The sequence below is a fragment of the Eptatretus burgeri genome, chromosome 16 (genome assembly GCF_056783735.1).
Source record: "Eptatretus burgeri isolate ZD-2024b chromosome 16, Ebu_testis_v1, whole genome shotgun sequence".
Classification (NCBI taxonomy): Eukaryota; Metazoa; Chordata; class Myxini; order Myxiniformes; family Myxinidae; genus Eptatretus; species Eptatretus burgeri.
In genome coordinates, this window is record NC_140976.1 from 860,865 (window position 1) to 879,504 (window position 18,640).

At 45.5% G+C, this 18,640-nt stretch overlaps 1 protein-coding gene across 4 annotated transcripts in view; it reads right to left on the reverse strand.

The window, feature by feature from the left end:
- Window positions 1-18,640, reverse strand: part of LOC147010297 (uncharacterized) — a 62,913-nt gene that overhangs the window by 33,079 nt on the left and 11,194 nt on the right. For 3 of the 4 annotated variants that reach the window (XM_085860695.1, XM_085860697.1, XM_085860698.1), the window contains exons 2-4: window positions 18,276-18,352; window positions 15,183-15,306; window positions 7,048-7,105 (exon numbers count right to left, since the gene is read on the reverse strand). In XM_085860695.1, coding sequence (XP_085716821.1) covers window positions 7,048-7,105; window positions 15,183-15,306; window positions 18,276-18,352 — 259 coding nt within the window. The remainder of the gene's footprint in view (window positions 1-7,047; window positions 7,106-15,182; window positions 15,307-18,275; window positions 18,353-18,640) is intronic. The other variant, XM_085860699.1, reaches the window with a different exon arrangement.

Sequence of the window (18,640 nt, forward strand, 5' to 3'; positions counted from 1 at the left end):
AAGGATACGGTCAATCGTTGACCTCTTTGGTGTAAAGCCTGACTGCTCTGGACGCTGGTGCTCAAGCAGATGGTGGCGAACCCTATCAAGAATTATCCGAGCAAAGACCTTGCCCGGCACTGAGAGCAGCGTCACCCCTCGGTAGTTGTTGCAGTCTTGGCGATCACCCTTCCCTTTCCAGAGAGGGACAACAAGGCCCCTCTTCCAGTCAGTTGGGATGATGCCTGTGTTCCAGGCAGAGCACAAAACTGCATGCAACGACGCGAGTGCAGCATTTCCACCAGCCTTGAGAAGTTCAGCATGGATGCCACAGATCCCTGGAGCTTTGCCCCGTTTCAACTGGTTCACCGCAGCCCGTGTTTCCACAAGCGATGGTGGACCACAGTTGATTCGAGGGTCAGCAACAGGGATTGTAACACCCTTGACGTCCAACTCGACAGCTGGGGGATCAGCCTGGTACAACCGCTCAAAGTAACCGGCCCAGCGGGCCTTCACTTCAGACTCCTCTGTCAAGAGCCTACCACTCTCTGCTCGAACTGTAGTGCTCCGAGGGATGGGCTTGGATGAACGTGTGCGCGAATTCCCTGTAAGCGGGACGAGAATCACCTGTCCACAGGTGATGCTCTACCCCCTCACAGATTCCTCGCACATAGGCCTCCCTGTCCACCCTCAGTGCACGTACAGTTTTACGCCTCAGCTCCCTGAACAGCTCAGCTCTGCCATTCAGCCTGGCCCTGCGACTCTGGTCAATGGTATCCAGTGTCCCTTGAGAGACAAAATTCTTCTTTGCCCTGCGGTGAACTCCAAGGCATCCACCGGCAACATCAGGACGGTGGTCTTGAAGGTGCTCCACAACTCTTCAGGACCCCCAAAGCACCCAGACCCCCAAGTGTCCACTCAGCCTGTTCGCAAACTCCTCAGCTACTCTTCTCATCCCTGAGCTTGGCAACATCCAGCCTAGGCTGGGATGGTACCATTCTCCAGGATTTAAGGTGCAGCTTTAGAGTTGCTACAACAAGCCTGTGGTCAGTATTGAGGAACTGAGCACTCCGGTAGACCCTGCAGTTCTGGATCATCCTCCAACGACCGTCAATGAGGACATGGTCAATCTCCTTTGCCACACCGCCAGCGTTGGAATACCAAGTCCAGCGATGAGCTTGCGGGCGCTGAAACCATGAACCAGCCACCCTAAGTCCATGACTTCTTGCAAAGTCAAGGAACTTAGTGCTATTCTGGTTCATAGTTCCTGACCCATGGGGACCAACACACACCTCATAACCATCCCTATCAGTTCCAGTCGATGCATTGAAATCCCCCAAGACTAGAAGTGTATCTCGTCTGGGGCACTGATCAACCACAGACTCGAGTGTGGCGTAGAATGCATCCTTCACGGTAAGATCACTCGCCTCAGTCGGAGCATAAATAGAGACCAGGGAAATGACACCTAAGGAGTGACGAATCCTTAATCTCATAATACGCTCGTTGACCGGTGTTACCTCAATTATCATTGGGGTCAGCTTATTGGACACAGCTACAGCAACTCCTTGGGTATGGTAACCATCAGAGCGACCAGACCAATAGTAGGTGTAACCACCCACCATTATCTCGCCGCAATCCGGTCTCCGAACCTCAGAGAGAGCTGCAATCCCGATGTCCAAACGCTTGAGCTCAGATGATAACAGAGACAGGTGATCATCCTCTCTTAGGGATAGGACATTCCAGGCACCCACCCGAAGGGACCGCCTCAGGTTAACCCAAGGAGACCGCCGTCTGGTGGACGACCTCAGCACCACTCCGACACACTCTCCCGCAATCTGACCCAGGGATGTTACCCCGTGGTTTCCCTCCTATCAAAGATTGGGGGTCCCGAAGGCTTTGCCCCAATCCCATCATCCGGTGAGCTGCCCTGCGAAGGGAAGCTGCACAGGAGGTACTCCCACGGAGTGGGTTTTCAGATTTTTTTGCGTTTTTGCGTTTTGCGGAATGAAGCGTTTTACGGTGGCTGGAGTGCAAATCCTGCCACCAACCTCCTAATAAGAAGTAACCCAACTGCAGGAGGACGTCCGCAGACACAGTTGGGCACTAGATATGGATGGCCGTTGGCTCACAAGGAGCTCCTCCGCCCTTTGACAGGTTTTGTTTTTAATCCTGCTGGGTGTCCATATCCAAACACCCTCCTCACCAGAAAACCTGGTGGGGGAGACGGTTTAGTCGCCGACACTTGTGTTTACGATCGCATATCGTGTCCACAACTTACTCCCAGTGTTGCGGAACGTGTGAGCCATACGACGAGTACGTCGTAAAATTTTCAGCATGCTTGAAATTTCACGACGTACGAGACGTACCACGAAATATGACAGCATACTTCATCGTTTTTCAGCATGCTCTTAACGTATACACAACTTACCCATACCGTATTCGACGTGTGCCAGCTTGGTTCGGCAAATTTTTCATAGGTCGGCATACGCTGGCGAAATCGTTAAGGTGTGACTGCGTGGTTGACACTTTCAATTCTCAGGCAGTTATGATTTAAATCGGCGTGCGGCAGGTTTTTAACAGGCTCCGCCACGAGTTCGGCGGCGATACGTGCAGCGCGCTATGTCTAACTTAAACTATCGTTGGGCAGAGGTTGTGAACGCCGACAACAAGCAAAACATTCGTTGCTACAAGTTATCTATAAGACAATGAAACGTTCTGTTCCCGTTACCAAGATGTTATGCATACGACCAACACGTTATGAATACGACGAAAACTTTTTTTAAAAACATCAAAATTTCAGCGTACGCCAACGTTTTTCATACATTTTTATACGTTGCCATTGCTGGCTAAATCGTCAAGGTGTGACAGCGCCTTCAGATTGGTCATTTGAAAACCTAAGAAAGGTTTGTTCTGAAATGAAATGAAATCCATGTTCCTCTTTCAGAAAGCGACCCAACAAACCTTATAGAAACATTGTCAATTCTGTCTCGATGCAATGAATTTTAGGGTTCCTCGAACTGAAAGATCTTGTTGGCGTCGACAAACCTTTTTGGAATGAACTGGAAAAATGTTAGATAAATTTCAGTCCATGGATTTACAAAGTGTTCTTGGAGCCGTCAAAGTCGAGGATCTTTGGTGGTATTTTGACTGGGAAAGTAACTCTTCAGACTAGGAAACCGCACCAGAATCCTGTTTATACAAGTGTCCCTGCTGAGCCGTCACGTTGTTCCATACTTGAGAATCTTTCTGTACTTCTGATCACAGAATGAAGTGATTTCCTTGTGCTCAGCTCTTCGTTTTGTACTTTTGTCAAAGTAATAGTATAGGTACATGAGGAGATGATCAATTGAGAAGGCACTTGTAAGATTCAAGTCGTCAGATACATGGTTGGCCGTGTAGTATAGTATGTGACAGTGACATCCACCTGCAAAAACATCAGGATTTTTCTTCTTAAGTGTGTGCAGAAGCCTGTGCATTTTACAACATTCACGCTTGCATTGTCAACACTCAGAGCCACTGTGTTTTCCCACAGGATTCTATATACTTTATATTTCTCCTCCACTTTCTCAAAGATGACCAATCCCGTACAGTTTGATGTCAGACACATCCTCCAGAAATTTGTGTTGACTTCGCCCCGGTTCATGTCAAAGAAGCACACAACAAGTGGATACATTGAGGAGGCCCGACTCACTTACTCCATCAGTTGCAAGAGAGAATGGATGTGGTTTCATATAGTCCAAGACAGACTGCAGAACGTATGGTGCTAAGGCATGCACGATGATCGCAGTTGTTTTCCACCGAACCGACGCATACTTTGAGACGTCTCCAGGGAACATCTTTGGAAAGAGTGGTCCGACATGGTCAGTTGAAGCAAAAGGTATGTTGTGCTCCACGATACGTCTGGAAGCTCTGCTTTAGTCACCAGATCTTCTGTGTGAGAATCTTTATCAGGGAAGAAACTTTTGAGAGAGGAGCTGGTTTTGACTGCTTTTGCCATGTATTGGTGTTAAGTACTCGCCACAAGTCTCTTGATGTCGTTGACTCCACCATGACTGATCCTGTGCACAAGTTACAAACTGCCATTGATGGGTCTCCTTCCTTTGGTCTCGTGAAAGGATACTGAGAAATCCAATCTTTCCTGAAAGCAGTTTCTGAGTGATGGCTCTCATTATTGGGCACTCATATTCTCACTCGTGCGGCATGAGTTATCATCCACATCCGTCTCATAACCACACGATACCATTGTACCTGCAGACTGAAAACACAATTGACTAATCAGAAACGATAAGGAGGTTCCAAATAAGACAACATATGTACATACATATGGACGGACACAACCGACTGCTTTAGTTCACCCTACTTTTCGCTTCACGCGCGCGGGGTAATTTGTGGACACTCTGTACACGAATGAAAGCAATCGGAATTGAATCGTACCATTCAAAATACTCAAAAGTACTGATAAATATCACAGTAAGAAATCGAAGAGCAAGTTGGAAAGCAAATAGGCCGACTGATTGATTCAGGGTGAGAACAAATGGAAGACGAGAGGAAGTGACAATTCCGTACAGATGAGGATTGAGGGAATTGGTCAGTTCGGGAAAGCTCATGACGTCACACAGCCAATAGTCAGACGATAGTGTTGTGCGGTATCTTGCATCTCGGATGGGGGTCACGACAGGTCTGTCATTCTGTGTGCGAATCCATGAGAATGGAATGGAAGCAAAACATTGCATTTTTGAAATCGTTCATACTTTCCAACCAACACGGATTTTGATGATACTAAAACGGGTCTGCAGGTTTAAGGAAAGAAAACGGGACAAATCTACGAAACACGGGTCACTTGCCATAAAAGTGATTATGCAGCTGAGGTTAGGTTACAGTTATTGAATAAACCATATTAATATCTCATTTAGGGTAAAACAACAACCATCCATGGTCTCTGGTTAATTAAACACCATGCAGGCCCATAATGTCTGTTGGCCCAAAGCCTTACAACCCTCCTTGGCAGGAAAGGTGCTTTTGTTCAAAGTACTCCTTCTGCTTGACAACACTCCGGGACACCCCACGGACCTGAACGGCACTTACCCGAACGTTGAGGTCATGTTCATGCCACCGAACACCACCTCCCTCATTCAGCCATTTGACCAGGGGGTAAGATCAACTTTCAAATCTTATTCCACCCGGCACACCTCATCTTCATCATCATCACCACCACCTTCATCACTTTGCAAAGTTACCTGTGCTGTGTTTGTTTAATAAAATATTGAAACGGTACATGGTGTTGTTGTTGCTTTCGTTTCGCGGTGTGGTATGGTATGGTTCAGAGACTTTAAAATGCATTCTTCAAGAAATTGGAAGAGGTACCTGGTGTTGTCATTTCTTTTTCATTTGTAAACATCTTTTCTGAAACTGTAATCGTGCATTTGTGGTCGAAAACATTTTAAACTTTGAAAACGTTTCCCTTTGAACCAGGAACGACCAAGAACTGATCACATTATCCCCCTTGTCCTCATTGTACCAATTCCTCGACTTTGGTGGTGTCACTATTTGCGGCCTTTTTCATGAACAAGGAACCATTGTAAACCGATGACGTTATCCCGCTTGTCTCCATTGCAACAATGACAAAACACTCGTGGATTTTTCTCCCACACTCGTGGATTTTCCCCCCACATTCGAGGATTTTTCGCGGGTCGGGAAATCTCCCGGAACTTCTCCCCCCATCTCCCATTGAAACAATGTCCCCACATCCGCGGTTTCAACATTCACGGGGTTTTCCCACAATGTATCCCCCGCGAATGTCAGGGTCCTCGTGTACTTTACATCGAGTACCTCATAAGGTCAATTTTGGATTAAAAATATGAATGAGATGGAAATACAACAGGAAAAGCATATCTGATAAGCGGGGATTTAAACACCAGAATGTGTACAACAAACAAGGACAAGGAGGTGGAGCATTGAGATGAACAGGGACAACAAGACGAAGCATCGAGATGAACAGGGATATGGGGATGGAGCAATGTGATGAACAAGGACAAGAGGATTAAGCGTGGTGATGAACAGAGACAATGTAATGGAGCATCGTGATTAACAAGGACAAGGCGGTGGAGTATGGTGATGAACAGGTACATAGGGATGGAGCATCGTGATGGGCGGGGACATGGGGATGGAGCATCGTGATGAACAAGGCCAAGGAGGTGGAGCATTGAGATGAACAGGGACATGGGGATGGAGCATCGTGATGAGCAGGGACATGGGGATGGAGCATCGTGATGAACAAGGCCAAGGAGGTGGAGCATTGAGATGATCAGGGACATGGGGATGGAGCATCGTGATGAACAAGGACAAGGAGGTGGAGCATTGAGATGAGCAGGGACATGGGGATGGAGCATCGTGATGAGCAGGGACATGGGGATGGAGCATCGTGATGAACAAGGCCAAGGAGGTGGAGCATTGAGATGATCAGGGACATGGGGATGGAGCATCGTGATGAACAAGGACAAGGAGGTGTAGCATTGAGATGAACAGGTACATGGGGATGGAGCATCGTGATGAGCAGGGACATGGGGATGGAGCATCGTGATGAACAAGGACAAGGGGATGGAGTGTAGTGATTAACAGAGACAATGGAATGAAGCATCGTGATTAACAAAGACAAAGGGATGGAACATCGTGATGAGCAGGGACATGGGGATGGAGCAATGTGATGAACAAGGACAAGGAGGTGGAGCATTGAGATGATCAGAGACATGGGGATGGAGCATCGTGATGAACAAAGGCAAGGGGATGGAGTATCAAGATGATCAGAGACATGGGGATGGAGCATCGTGATGAACAAAGGCAAGGGGATGGAGTATCAAGATGATCAGGGACATGGGGATGGAGCAATGTGATGAACAAGGACAAGGAGGTGGAGCATTGAGATGATCAGGGACATGGGGATGAAGCATCATGATGAACAAAGACAAAGGGATGGAACATCATGATGAGCAGGGATATGGGAATGGAGCATCGTGATGAAAAGGGATATGGGGATAGAGCATTGAGCTGAAAGAAAGGAATGAAACTCACGATGAAGTTGACAAGGAAAGAGTCTTCTTTTCACCAAGGGACTTCATCTTCACCAGAACTGGGCAGGAGGGGTCGTAAATACAAAATTGATATTCGTGAAATAAACAAACACAACGAAGATCAAACAACGAAGAAAACAGAAACACATGAGATTTCAAATTTTATCACAATAACAGAAATAGAAATTGTGAAACAGATTGGGGAATTGAAAAAAGAAACAAAACTGAAAACTCCATTCCACAAAAGAACAATGAGGTCAAGAGGACTTGGAAATTGAAGAAAGCAGAAATTATATAAGTGATAGTTGGAGATCCAGGGTGGGGAGCGAGGAAGGAAGGGGGAGCGAGGAAGGAAGGAGGGGGAGCGAGGAAGGAAGGAGAGGAAGCGAGGAAGGAAGGAGGGGGTGCGAGGAAGGAAGGAGGGGTGCGAGGAAGGAAGGAGGGGGGGCGAGGAAGGAAGGAGGGGGTGCGAGGAAGGAAGGAGGGGGAGCGAGGAAGGAAGGAGAGGAAGCGAGGAAGGAAGGAGGGGGTGCGAGGAAGGAAGGAGGGGTGCGAGGAAGGAAGGAGGGGGTGCGAGGAAGGAAGTAGGGGGTGCGAGGAAGGAAGGAGGGGTGCGAGGAAGGAAGGAGGGGGTGCGAGGAAGGAAGGAGGGGTGCGAGGAAGGAAGGAGGGGGTGCGAGGAAGGAAGGAGGGGGAGCGAGGAAGGAAGGAGGGGGAGCGAGGAAGGAAGGAGGGGGAGCGAGGAAGGAAGGAGGGGGAGCGAGGAAGGAAGGAGGGGGAGCGAGGAAAGAAGGAGGGGTGCGAGGAAGGAAGCAGAGCGAGAATGGAAGATTTAATTTATTTAAGAGCGAAGATTTAATTAATCCAAACACCCAATTTTCACTCATGCACTTCCTTGGAGTTCCCTTTGTATAGTCTGCATGCAAAGTTTCAGGATTTTGGAGTTATGGACGACGCACGCGCACGCACGCACGCACGCACGCACGCACGCAGTTTTCTCCTCGATGCTTCATGATGCATTTGGAGATTGTACCTGGATATTGATGATCCAGTTTCACACTGATGGTAATGTCTCAAATTTGCAGCACAAGAAGGCTTAATATGGAATCACGGAAATGCTGCTTCCATGATTTCCTTTTCGCTGACGATTTGTGCACCCTTCAGTCATAATCTCGATGATATGCAATTTATTGTCAACTCCTTTGCGCAATCTGCTCGTTGCTATTACCTTATGATTAGCCTCAAGAAGACCGAGGCTCTGCGGAAAACGAAAACCGTATTTTAATCAGAAATGCACAAAAGATAAAATGTGCAACGCTCCAAGCACACTAAATGCTAATACAGCACTCTGCCAATGTAAAGGAGAAGGTTGCACCCAGGGAGTGACAAACAAACAAAGCCAGCCAACTACCAACACTGTGACACTGGATGGCAGGCAAAGCCAACCGAACTGGCAATGTAAATTCAGCATCCATAATAACAATTTTTCAAGTACTATGTCTGTAGAATACTTATCAAGATAACAAGATGAAATGTTCAACGATAATTTTTTTATACTCACAGGCAATGAATGTATGGCTTGCCCAAGAGGCACAAGGAAAATGTCCCACTGAAACAGATATTATCCATGGTTGGTTCGGCACAACATGAACTTGCCAAATGCTTGGGAGAGGTCCTCCAACCAGTATTGGATTCGCTTTCACACTTCGTGATCAAAGATTCTTTCACATTTTCAGAAGCAATTTGTGCTGCAACGGTGTTGCAGACACTGAAACACTTGTCGGTGTTGCAGCAACACCGACAAGTGTGGACAACATAATCGCCTCGTTTGATATTAAAAGCTTGTTCACGAATGTCCCACTGACAGAGACCATTGATATGTGTGCACATCTGCTACATCACAGTGATGTGGAACAACCGCAGATCTCTGAACAAGCGTCTGTGGAGTTTATGAACACAGCAACAAGACAAGTTTAATTCAGCTTCAAAAACATTACGTATGTCCAAACTGATGGTGTGATCATGGGTTCTCCATGAGGCCCAGTCCTTGTGAAGGTCTTTGTGGGCTTTCACAAAATGCAGAAACTTACTGGTCAGCAAGGTGTGGATTCTCCCATCCTATGCTATCGGTATGTTGATATTTTTGCTTTGTTTGAGTCTCATGTGGCATGTGATAACAACTTGATACGGCTTAATACTCTCCATCCAGTGCTTCAGTTTACCTGCGAGCAGGTACCTTCAAACACTTCAGCATTTTTGGACGTTTTGGTCGAAAGATCTGCACCTGGTTTCACAGGGCGTGCGGACCAAGCCATGTCATTATCCATGCTCTGTTACCCCCTCCATCCACGAAGCGGCGACCATGTAGATCCGCACAACCTCCTGTGTGACCTCCAGGGTACGCCCGATCCCAACCAGGGAGGCCCCGCTTGCCTGGACACGCTACCAGTTGCCATCTCCACATGCGGTCCCACCAAAGCTCAGTCAGATCCATCTCTGGTGGGAGGGAGTTGGTAAAAGGAATTCATCCTCGATGGGAGTTGACAAAGTGCACCAAGTCGCATGGCTAAGCCACGTCCCAAACGCCTCGGCCTAACTGAAGCTGTCATATTTATCATGGTCCTCAACCCCACTGAAGCTTGGTCCCACCCTCGACGGGATTGAGCTGACAAAGCCCTATTGGCTGCATGGCCAGGCCATGTCCCAACTGCATGTCAATCACGGTGACACTGGGAGCCACATGTGTGGCCCTTGGCCCCATCGAAGCCACCACAGCTGTAGACCTAGGCCGCATCGCACACCACACCAGACACCAGGCATGCAGTCCTCCATCCCACCAATACCGCTGCCCTCATCATGGTCTTTGCTCCCATCGAAGATAGGGGGTCACGCTTCATGGACCAAGCTGTGAAGTTGTGTTGTTTTCAAAGTTATGTTCCAAGGGCTCTTGTCAGGAGTGTCACCGAGCCCCGGGCAGATTCCAACTGCAGTTCATTTGTATTATTATTCCCAGGCGTGGCTTTTAAGATCTCTGCAAGGTTCTTCTTTATCATTCCCATTGCTCTAATGATCACTGGTACAATTTTGGTGCTCTTCAATTTCCAGGATCTTTTCACTTCATTGTTGAGGTCTTGGAATTTGGTCATTTTCTTGATTTCTGCATTGTTTCGGCCTCAATCGCTGGAAACTGATGCCTCAATTAACAATGCCGTTGTTTCTTTTTTATACCTTAGTAAGTTATATCCGGTCATAACACTTTGCTTTCTATGTTCACCCTCGATGGGATCATCAGGTCGTATGGGAGGGTGACTTCCTTGTTCTAAATTATCGCTTTTGATTCACACTTCCATGAGTTTCCTGGGACTGGGATATTGAAGTTTCTGTGGATGTGCCAGTAGGTTGCTCGACAAACTCTGTTATCCCTTTGTGTGTACAGTTGTTCTGACATAACGTTTTTACGTCCCGATAGGTGGCGGCTCGTGCTTTGTTTCTACCTTGCAGAACCTCAGCCAGTGTTAGCGAGTTACTGAAAACGCACATACAGCACATGCGTGAAATGCCTTGTTTGCGTTCATTCGTCACTTTGAAAGTCACGCATTGCCCCAAGCCTTGGATAATGTTGAGGTTTGGGGGAGGCTTTTTTTTTTGGCACAAAGTGCATTATCTATGCCTCAAACACCTGTCCTATTCAGTGCAGAAAATCAAAATGTCCCAGTCATCTTTCTCTGGTTATGTGTGGTCATGGTATTGGTGACCCAGAAAAATGAAGTCGCTAAAAAGAACTATTAATACGAATCACTTCTCAGCCTCTCTTTCTGACACCTGTCCAAGACATGGGATTAATTCCTTGGTATTGTTCCCCAAGCTCAGTACGCTTCCCCGATTCCTGATATGCTTTCAATTGTGGAATGGAAACAGAGAGGCCGTTTCGAAGAGGCATCAAAGAGAGACCTTCACGGGGCTTTAAAGGTCCCCTGACATGCAAAACTTTCTGGTTATTTAGATATTAACTTGACCTTCCTTGTGAAGAAATCACCCGTTTTTTTTTAATCCAAAACGGGATAATTAGAGCAATATTTCGATCATTTCTGGTGCTTTTCACAACTTGCTATGCCCCGCCCCTAAAAAAAAGTTTACTTCAGCGAATCGTAGCGTTGACATCACATACAGAAACTCGCACAGAGTGGATTGACTCGAGATTTCGAGAGTCTCGACTCGAGACGAGTCCGATAAATCCGTCGTCCGTCCGATGAGGCCGATAAATCCGTCGTCCGTCCGACTAGTCCGATAAATCCGTCGTCCGTCCGACTAGTCCGATAAATCCGTCGTCCGTCCGATAAATCCGTCGTCCGTCCGACTAGTCCGATAAATCCGTCGTCCGTCCGACTAGTCCGATAAATCCGTCGTCCGTCCGACTAGTCCGATAAATCCGTCGTCCGTCCGATAAATCCGTCGTCCGTCCGACTAGTCCGATAAATCCGTCGTCCGTCCGACTAGTCCGATAAATCCGTCGTCCGTCCGACTAGTCCGATAAATCCGTCGTCCGTCCGACTAGTCCGATAAATCCGTCGTCCGTCCGACTAGTCCGATAAATCCGTCGTCCGTCCGACTAGTCCGATAAATCCGTCGTCCGTCCGACTAGTCCGATAAATCCGTCGTCCGTCCGATAAATCCGTCGTCCGTCCGATAAATCCGTCGTCCGTCCGATAAATCCGTCGTCCGTCCGATAAATCCGTCGTCCGTCCGATGAGGCCGATAAATCCGTCGTCCGTCCGACTAGTCCGATAAATCCGTCGTCCGTCCGACTAGTCCGATAAATCCGTCGTCCGTCCGACTAGTCCGATAAATCCGTCGTCCGTCCGACTAGTCCGATAAATCCGTCGTCCGTCCGACTAGTCCGATAAATCCGTCGTCCGTCCGACTAGTCCGATAAATCCGTCGTCCGTCCGACTAGTCCGATAAATCCGTCGTCCGTCCGACTAGTCCGATAAATCCGTCGTCCGTCCGACTAGTCCGATAAATCCGTCGTCCGTCCGACTAGTCCGATAAATCCGTCGTCCGTCCGACTAGTCCGATAAATCCGTCGTCCGTCCGACTAGTCCGATAAATCCGTCGTCCGTCCGACAAATCCGATAAATCCGTCGTCCGTCCGATAAATCCGTCGTCCGTCCGATAAATCCGTCGTCCGTCCGATAAATCCGTCGTCCGTCCGATAAATCCGTCGTCCGTCCGACTAGTCCGATAAATCCGTCGTCCGTCCGACTAGTCCGATAAATCCGTCGTCCGTCCGACTAGTCCGATAAATCCGTCGTCCGTCCGACTAGTCCGATAAATCCGTCGTCCGTCCGACTAGTCCGATAAATCCGTCGTCCGTCCGACTAGTCCGATAAATCCGTCGTCCGTCCGACTCGTCCGATAAATCCGTCGTCCGTCCGACTAGTCCGATAAATCCGTCCGACAAATCCGTCAAATCTGTCGTCCGTCCGACTAGTCCGATAAATCTGACGTGCTGAAGTTGTTGTGTTTTTTTTTTTTTTCATTCATATCTCTATCTCTATCTCTATCTCTATCTCTCTCAGCCTGTGGCTGCTGGTTGCATCATTGGTTGGGAAGCGGCTATGCCGCTGATGCAGTGTCCCCCTTACCAGTACACTGGTGCTCATTTTGCCAACCTCGGAAGGATGACAGGCTGAATCAACCTCCTGGTATATTTCAATTCAGCGGCCAACAAGGCTTGAACTCAGGACCCTAGGATCCCAAGCCGCCACCCTCACCACTAAGCCAACACCAGGCTTATTGTTTTCTACTGGTGCTACATGTCAACAGTAGGAATAAAATAAATAAAAATGCAACAGAACGTCAGATTTATCGGACTACTCGAGACAATTGTGTCACAGGTGTGTTCTGCACACAAGTTTTCATCGTATCTGGACAGCGAGATTGCTTCGTTTTATGCGTGGAGAAATACGGCCGATGACATGCGCCGGCCTTGCTTGTGATTTATTCGCTGCAGAGAACCATGTCCGCTGCGCTGCACTGGTTACGTCACCTCACTAAAATATTTCTGATATCGAGCAGTATGCAAGGCGAATTTACATAATTGAATTACGAATAGGATTTAGTCTAACCAGTTGTTATTTCCAAGTCTTCCTTCAATGTCCTCCCGATCATCATGAACGCCGGGAATTTCATCGTCATTTTCCTCTGCTTATCCTGCTTCGGGCTCGAACTGGTAAGGCCGTATTTCATTTCCAGCTGCCTGAACTTCACCTCCCGCGACTACGTTATCCGACAATTCTCCATGTGATTCAGATCAAAATCCTTAATTTCTCTCACAATCACTGTTGCTACCAGACAAATCAAAGTCCATGCCATCCATTATTCAAAACCAAATGTTCGATTTTTTTAAAGCAGAAATGAACGAAGTGATTGAGTCGACCAATCGAATGTTGAAACACACAGAAAGCCAATAGAATCACGTAGACCACCAACCCGAGTAATTTACGTGCAGCCTTTGTCATACTGTAGTTGACGTCATGTGGATTACGCACCTTTCAGGAGAATTTTTAGGGGCGTTCCCGAAGAGGTTTGTTTTTTTTAATTTTACATTTTACAGAATGAGTATTGTGAAAAAACATTGTCAGATCTGAAATCACGATGAAAAACTCCGATAGGACATGTATATGTATATGTATATATATATATATATATATATATATATATATATATATATATATATATATATATATATATATATATATATATATATATATATGAAATTTCAGTACTTTTGCGTGTTAGGGGACCTTTAAGTATGGAACTGAAGGCACATGTCGGGTCATGGGTGCTGCCAACCCTTCCCACCCAGTCGATGAGTCGATTGATGGCTCGGATGGTCAAACTAGCGAGTTAAATACCACACATTCAATGTAAAAAATGTAAATACCACACATTTCAAGGAATGGAAAAATAAATGAATTTGATGTTTGGCCCGTCGTTGATAATTGTGGCCTGGTGAAAAGTAGAATTGTCCGTCAAAGATGGGGCAACGGGTCTTCGGGTTCCCATATGTCTGGCCTAATCTGTATAATCTTTTTCTTCTCCTTCCGGCTGTGTCCCCTGATCCTACTGTTACCTGTTTATGGAAATAAGTTTCCAATGTCTATCTTTTGAACTCTTTTCAGCCCTGATGACATCTTCCTGCGCTCATTTTCTTTCTGTTAAAAACCCCTGCACTGACCTCCTTAACCTTTTGAATCATGGTTCCACTTTGCTGAACCCTCAAATGCTAATTTCCCCTTCCTGGAATAATGTGACTAAAACTGGACACACCATAGCACGTGTGGCCTATTAAAACATTAAATCCCAACACAAGGCCAGCATAACTACCTTCGCCTTTAATTTGTTTGATGCATGATCAGAGAACCCCATTTGCTTTCTTCACCGCCGTCTGGCTCATCCACAATATTTCCTTGGAATGCATCCTTGTGACAAAGCATGTGGAGCTTGAGTTTCCAAAATACACCAGAAGCTAAACAAAAACCTTTTGTGCAGATGATGCAGACAAAACAAAGAGTGGAATAATTGGTTGGGAATAATTTGTTGATGTTTTGAAAAAACAGACACGACACAAGGGACATTTAGAATGTTGTACAAGTAAGATACAAATGTCCCACAAACACAAACTTTGATTATTTTTAAATTCTCAAGGAGATGGACAGTAATTAGCGAGCACATCTTTCTTTTAGCAACTATGTACTCAAGTGTGTTGAATCTAAAAGTGACTTTTGGATATTGCATCTCATTCTTCTGACGGTTTGAACGCCCCTCTTAACAATATCACCTCATCGGGTTTCTATTACGTTTATTTAAAATAGCAAGCAGTTGTAAACTTGCACATTAAGAAACATTCATCGTTGATAAAAGGCCCTATTGGACAGTTTGCGATAAATACATCCAACTTGATAGATGGATGTGAGAAAAGAGGTTTGGGAGGTGAGATAAGAGGTGCAAATTCACAAAGTGATTTTCTCATCTTTCCAATGGAAGTTGTAATTACAAAGGACAACTTTACCTTCGCACAGAATTATTTCTATGAAATAGCAGAAACAGGAATCATTACACTCAGAAACTCACAGTTCTCAAACTCCGCGTCACTGAAACTCTCACTCGAACTGCCACTGCCCCTCAAAAGTTGATTAGAACTTGAGATAGGTGGACAGGCTCTGGACGATGATGATGGTGAAGAGGATATCTGTCCCTCGGGATAGAAAAGATGTTGCGGTTGTTTGAGTTCAGTTCAAACATGGCACAATCAAATTTGGCTAAACAGCGGAATCTTAGTCCATTGTTCCTCTTCCTCACGATTCCACGGCAAGTTTGTTCAAAAATAAAATCAACTCATCCTCACTGCATCCCAATAAAAATACTCTGCAACATGAAAAGTAAGTAACAACACACACACACACACACACACACACACACACACACACACACACACACACACACACACACACACACACACACACACACACACACACACACACACACACAAAAATAGGGGCAATCCCCTTGGGCACTCACTTGATGATACTGAGGAGGAAGTCAACGTGGGACGGAAGCAGAAAAATGTACCAATGAAGCAATGTTAAAGCAAATACTGATTTTGGGGGGCAAACCCCACCTCGTAAATCCCTTTCGAATTCCATTTTATAAATTACGTGAACAGGCTTCAGTACATCACGGGTGATGAAAGTGGTGGTCAAGTGTCATCGGAATTGTGTGTGAAATTTCTGAGACGAAAGCAAATACCTCTTTTGGGGGGCAACCCCCCTTACACCCAGTTAGACCTCGAGGTGGGTAAGAATGTGTGGAGGAGGATTCAGGTGGGTGAGAATGTGTGGAGGAGGATTCAGGTGGGTGAGAATGTGAGGAGGAGGATTCAGGTGGGTGAGAATGTGTGGAGGGTTTGGGTTAGAAGTGTGCAGAAGGTGAGCTAACATCTATATTTTACATCACCAGAAGTGTGCAGCTCTTTAATGTGAGTGTGAATGCGTAGAGGAGGGTGGAGGGAATAATGGCCGACAGACATATATGAAGTAAATTGAAAGGGAAGGATGTAATGTCATGTGTAATGCCGGCCGACCTTTATGGTCTGGAGATGGTGGACCTGACAGAGAGACAACAGAGGCTGCAGGTTTGTGGGACCAATGAATTGAGGGAGGAGATTGGTGTGCAGATGAGCTTGAAGGGGTGATTGGTGGAATGCTGGCTGTGATGGACAGGACACTTGATGCGGAGGGGAAAGAGAGAATGGCAAAGAGAGCAGATCGGTTGAGGGAGAAAGGTAGGAGGAAAATAGATAGACCTTGGTTGAGATGGGAGGAATGTGTGAGGAGGGATATCAGTAAGGGTGTTTGGAGAGTGGAGAGATTTGGCCGAGGGCAGAGGGAAGTGGAGGAGTATCATGGTCAAGGCAAGGCAGAAGCTTGGTGCCATCAAACCTCACAACTTATAAAGGGAAGAGAACAACAACAACAACAAAACAAGTTCGAGTTTCGGGGAGTTTCATCAATTTGTCCAAGTTATTCCCTTTTTAAACTTAATTTTAAACTTTTTTAAATTTTATTTTATTTTTTAAATAAATTTTTATTTTAAACTTAAAATTTTAAGTTTTTAAACTTAAAAACTTAAAAACTTAACTAAAAACAGGAATTTTAAACTTAAAAAATATCACATCGATAAGGAACATGTATTGCAAAGCAATTCTCACTCTTGTTGGAAATACTATTTGGCCCAGTGACCTTGCTTACCTTAGTTGTAGAAAATACATCAAGAACTTCACAAATACATTATGAACAGAATCAAATTTTAGTCAGTATCAACAGAGGGTATCATTTAAACATGTCTGGTCATCCAACAAAGATATTCAATATAATGACATCATCAGAACAATCAAAACTGTATAAAAATTCTCCCAACCACCAAGGAATGAGGGTCTTGCATCAACAAAACCGGCACATTTTCAGACTATTTTGTCACACATTTTTCAGCGCAGCGTTTCGTGATGCAGATTGAACTAGAAGGGCACTCGGTAGAGCACATACCTCCGCCACGTAATGTCTGATCCACGAGAACATATCGGGCCTGATACATTTTTGAAATATCATGTTCTGTATCGTTTTTTGCCCGATCTCTCAATGGTGCAGAATCACTTTAAAAATTAAATAATTCTCGTATCCAGATCCAGATTTGGATCTTCACCAAAATTGAATCAATTCTTCCTCGTCATACACCCAGCGTGTCCACCAAGTTTCGTCCGAATCGTCCACAACTTTTTGAGATATCGTGCTGGATGTCGTTTTAGGCCCTTTCTCTCAATGGTGAATAATAATCACTTAAAATTATTATTTAGATGGATCTGGATCCGGATCTTCACCAAAATCGAAGTAGTTTCTCCTTGTCCACCAAATTTCATCCAGATCCGTCTACAACTTTTTGAGATATCCTGTACACGGAGAGACAAACAAGAAAAAGACGTCGTGCAGAGCATGATACTTGCAAAGTCCATCCCCTTCTCTGAAGGTTGTCATGGATACATCAAATTGTCCATTTCATTAAGATTAAAATTGACAATCTTAATCAAAGCTCAGGTCAATCGGGTGAAAACGGATTATTTTTCAGAAGGGTGAGCTTCAGTTGACCTTTGACCTTTTGATCTCAAAAGGAGTTGGTTTCTCAATTCAGTGACGCATTGTGCAATAATTACTGTTTCATTTTCAAGTCAATCAGATAAAAAAAAATGACGATTTTAGAAATTTTCCCTCAAAATCAATTGAGTTGAAACGACCTCTACAACTTAGTAAACTTTCTTGAAGATCGGTTTCGAATTGTGACCTGTTAGCGATAAAGACAAACAGACAGAATAACAAAATCAACAAACCGATACACTAAAATAATCTTCGATTTTGCAACGAACAAACAAACAGACAGACAGAGAGGGGTGAAAACATAAGGTCGTTCACATTCGGTGGCGGAGGTAAATCAAGATCCCTCCCACATGTGTTGGCACAAATCAGAGAGTAAATACAAAACTCCTAAAAGTGTAAAATCCAGGTGGTTTACAAGACCAGTGACAGTTTCAAGTTAACAGGAGCCTTATCGAGTACAAAGAGGGACAGAAATGAAAACAGTTTCACAACAAACTCCATTCTTTCCTGGCAATCTCACCTTCGAACGAGGAGGAGGACGAGGACGAGGACGAGGAAGGGCTTCAGCATTCTTCAAACCATTTGGTTCTTGACAAACTGCAGGAGGTGTGTGTGTGTGTGTGTGTGTGTGTGTGTGTGTGTGTGTGTGTGTGTGTGTGTGTGTGTGTGTGTGTGTGTGTGTGTGTGTGTGTGTGTGTGTGTACATGTGTAAAAAAAAGAAAGTGTTAGATCCCAACACATTTTAATTTTTCATGAAGTCTGTTCATTCAAATTAAAAAAATTAAATCACATTTTGATCTACGAAGGATGCAAAATCATTGGGTACTTCAGGAATCAAGTGATGAACACACAAACAGCTCAAGAGTTTGAAGACAACAGAATAAG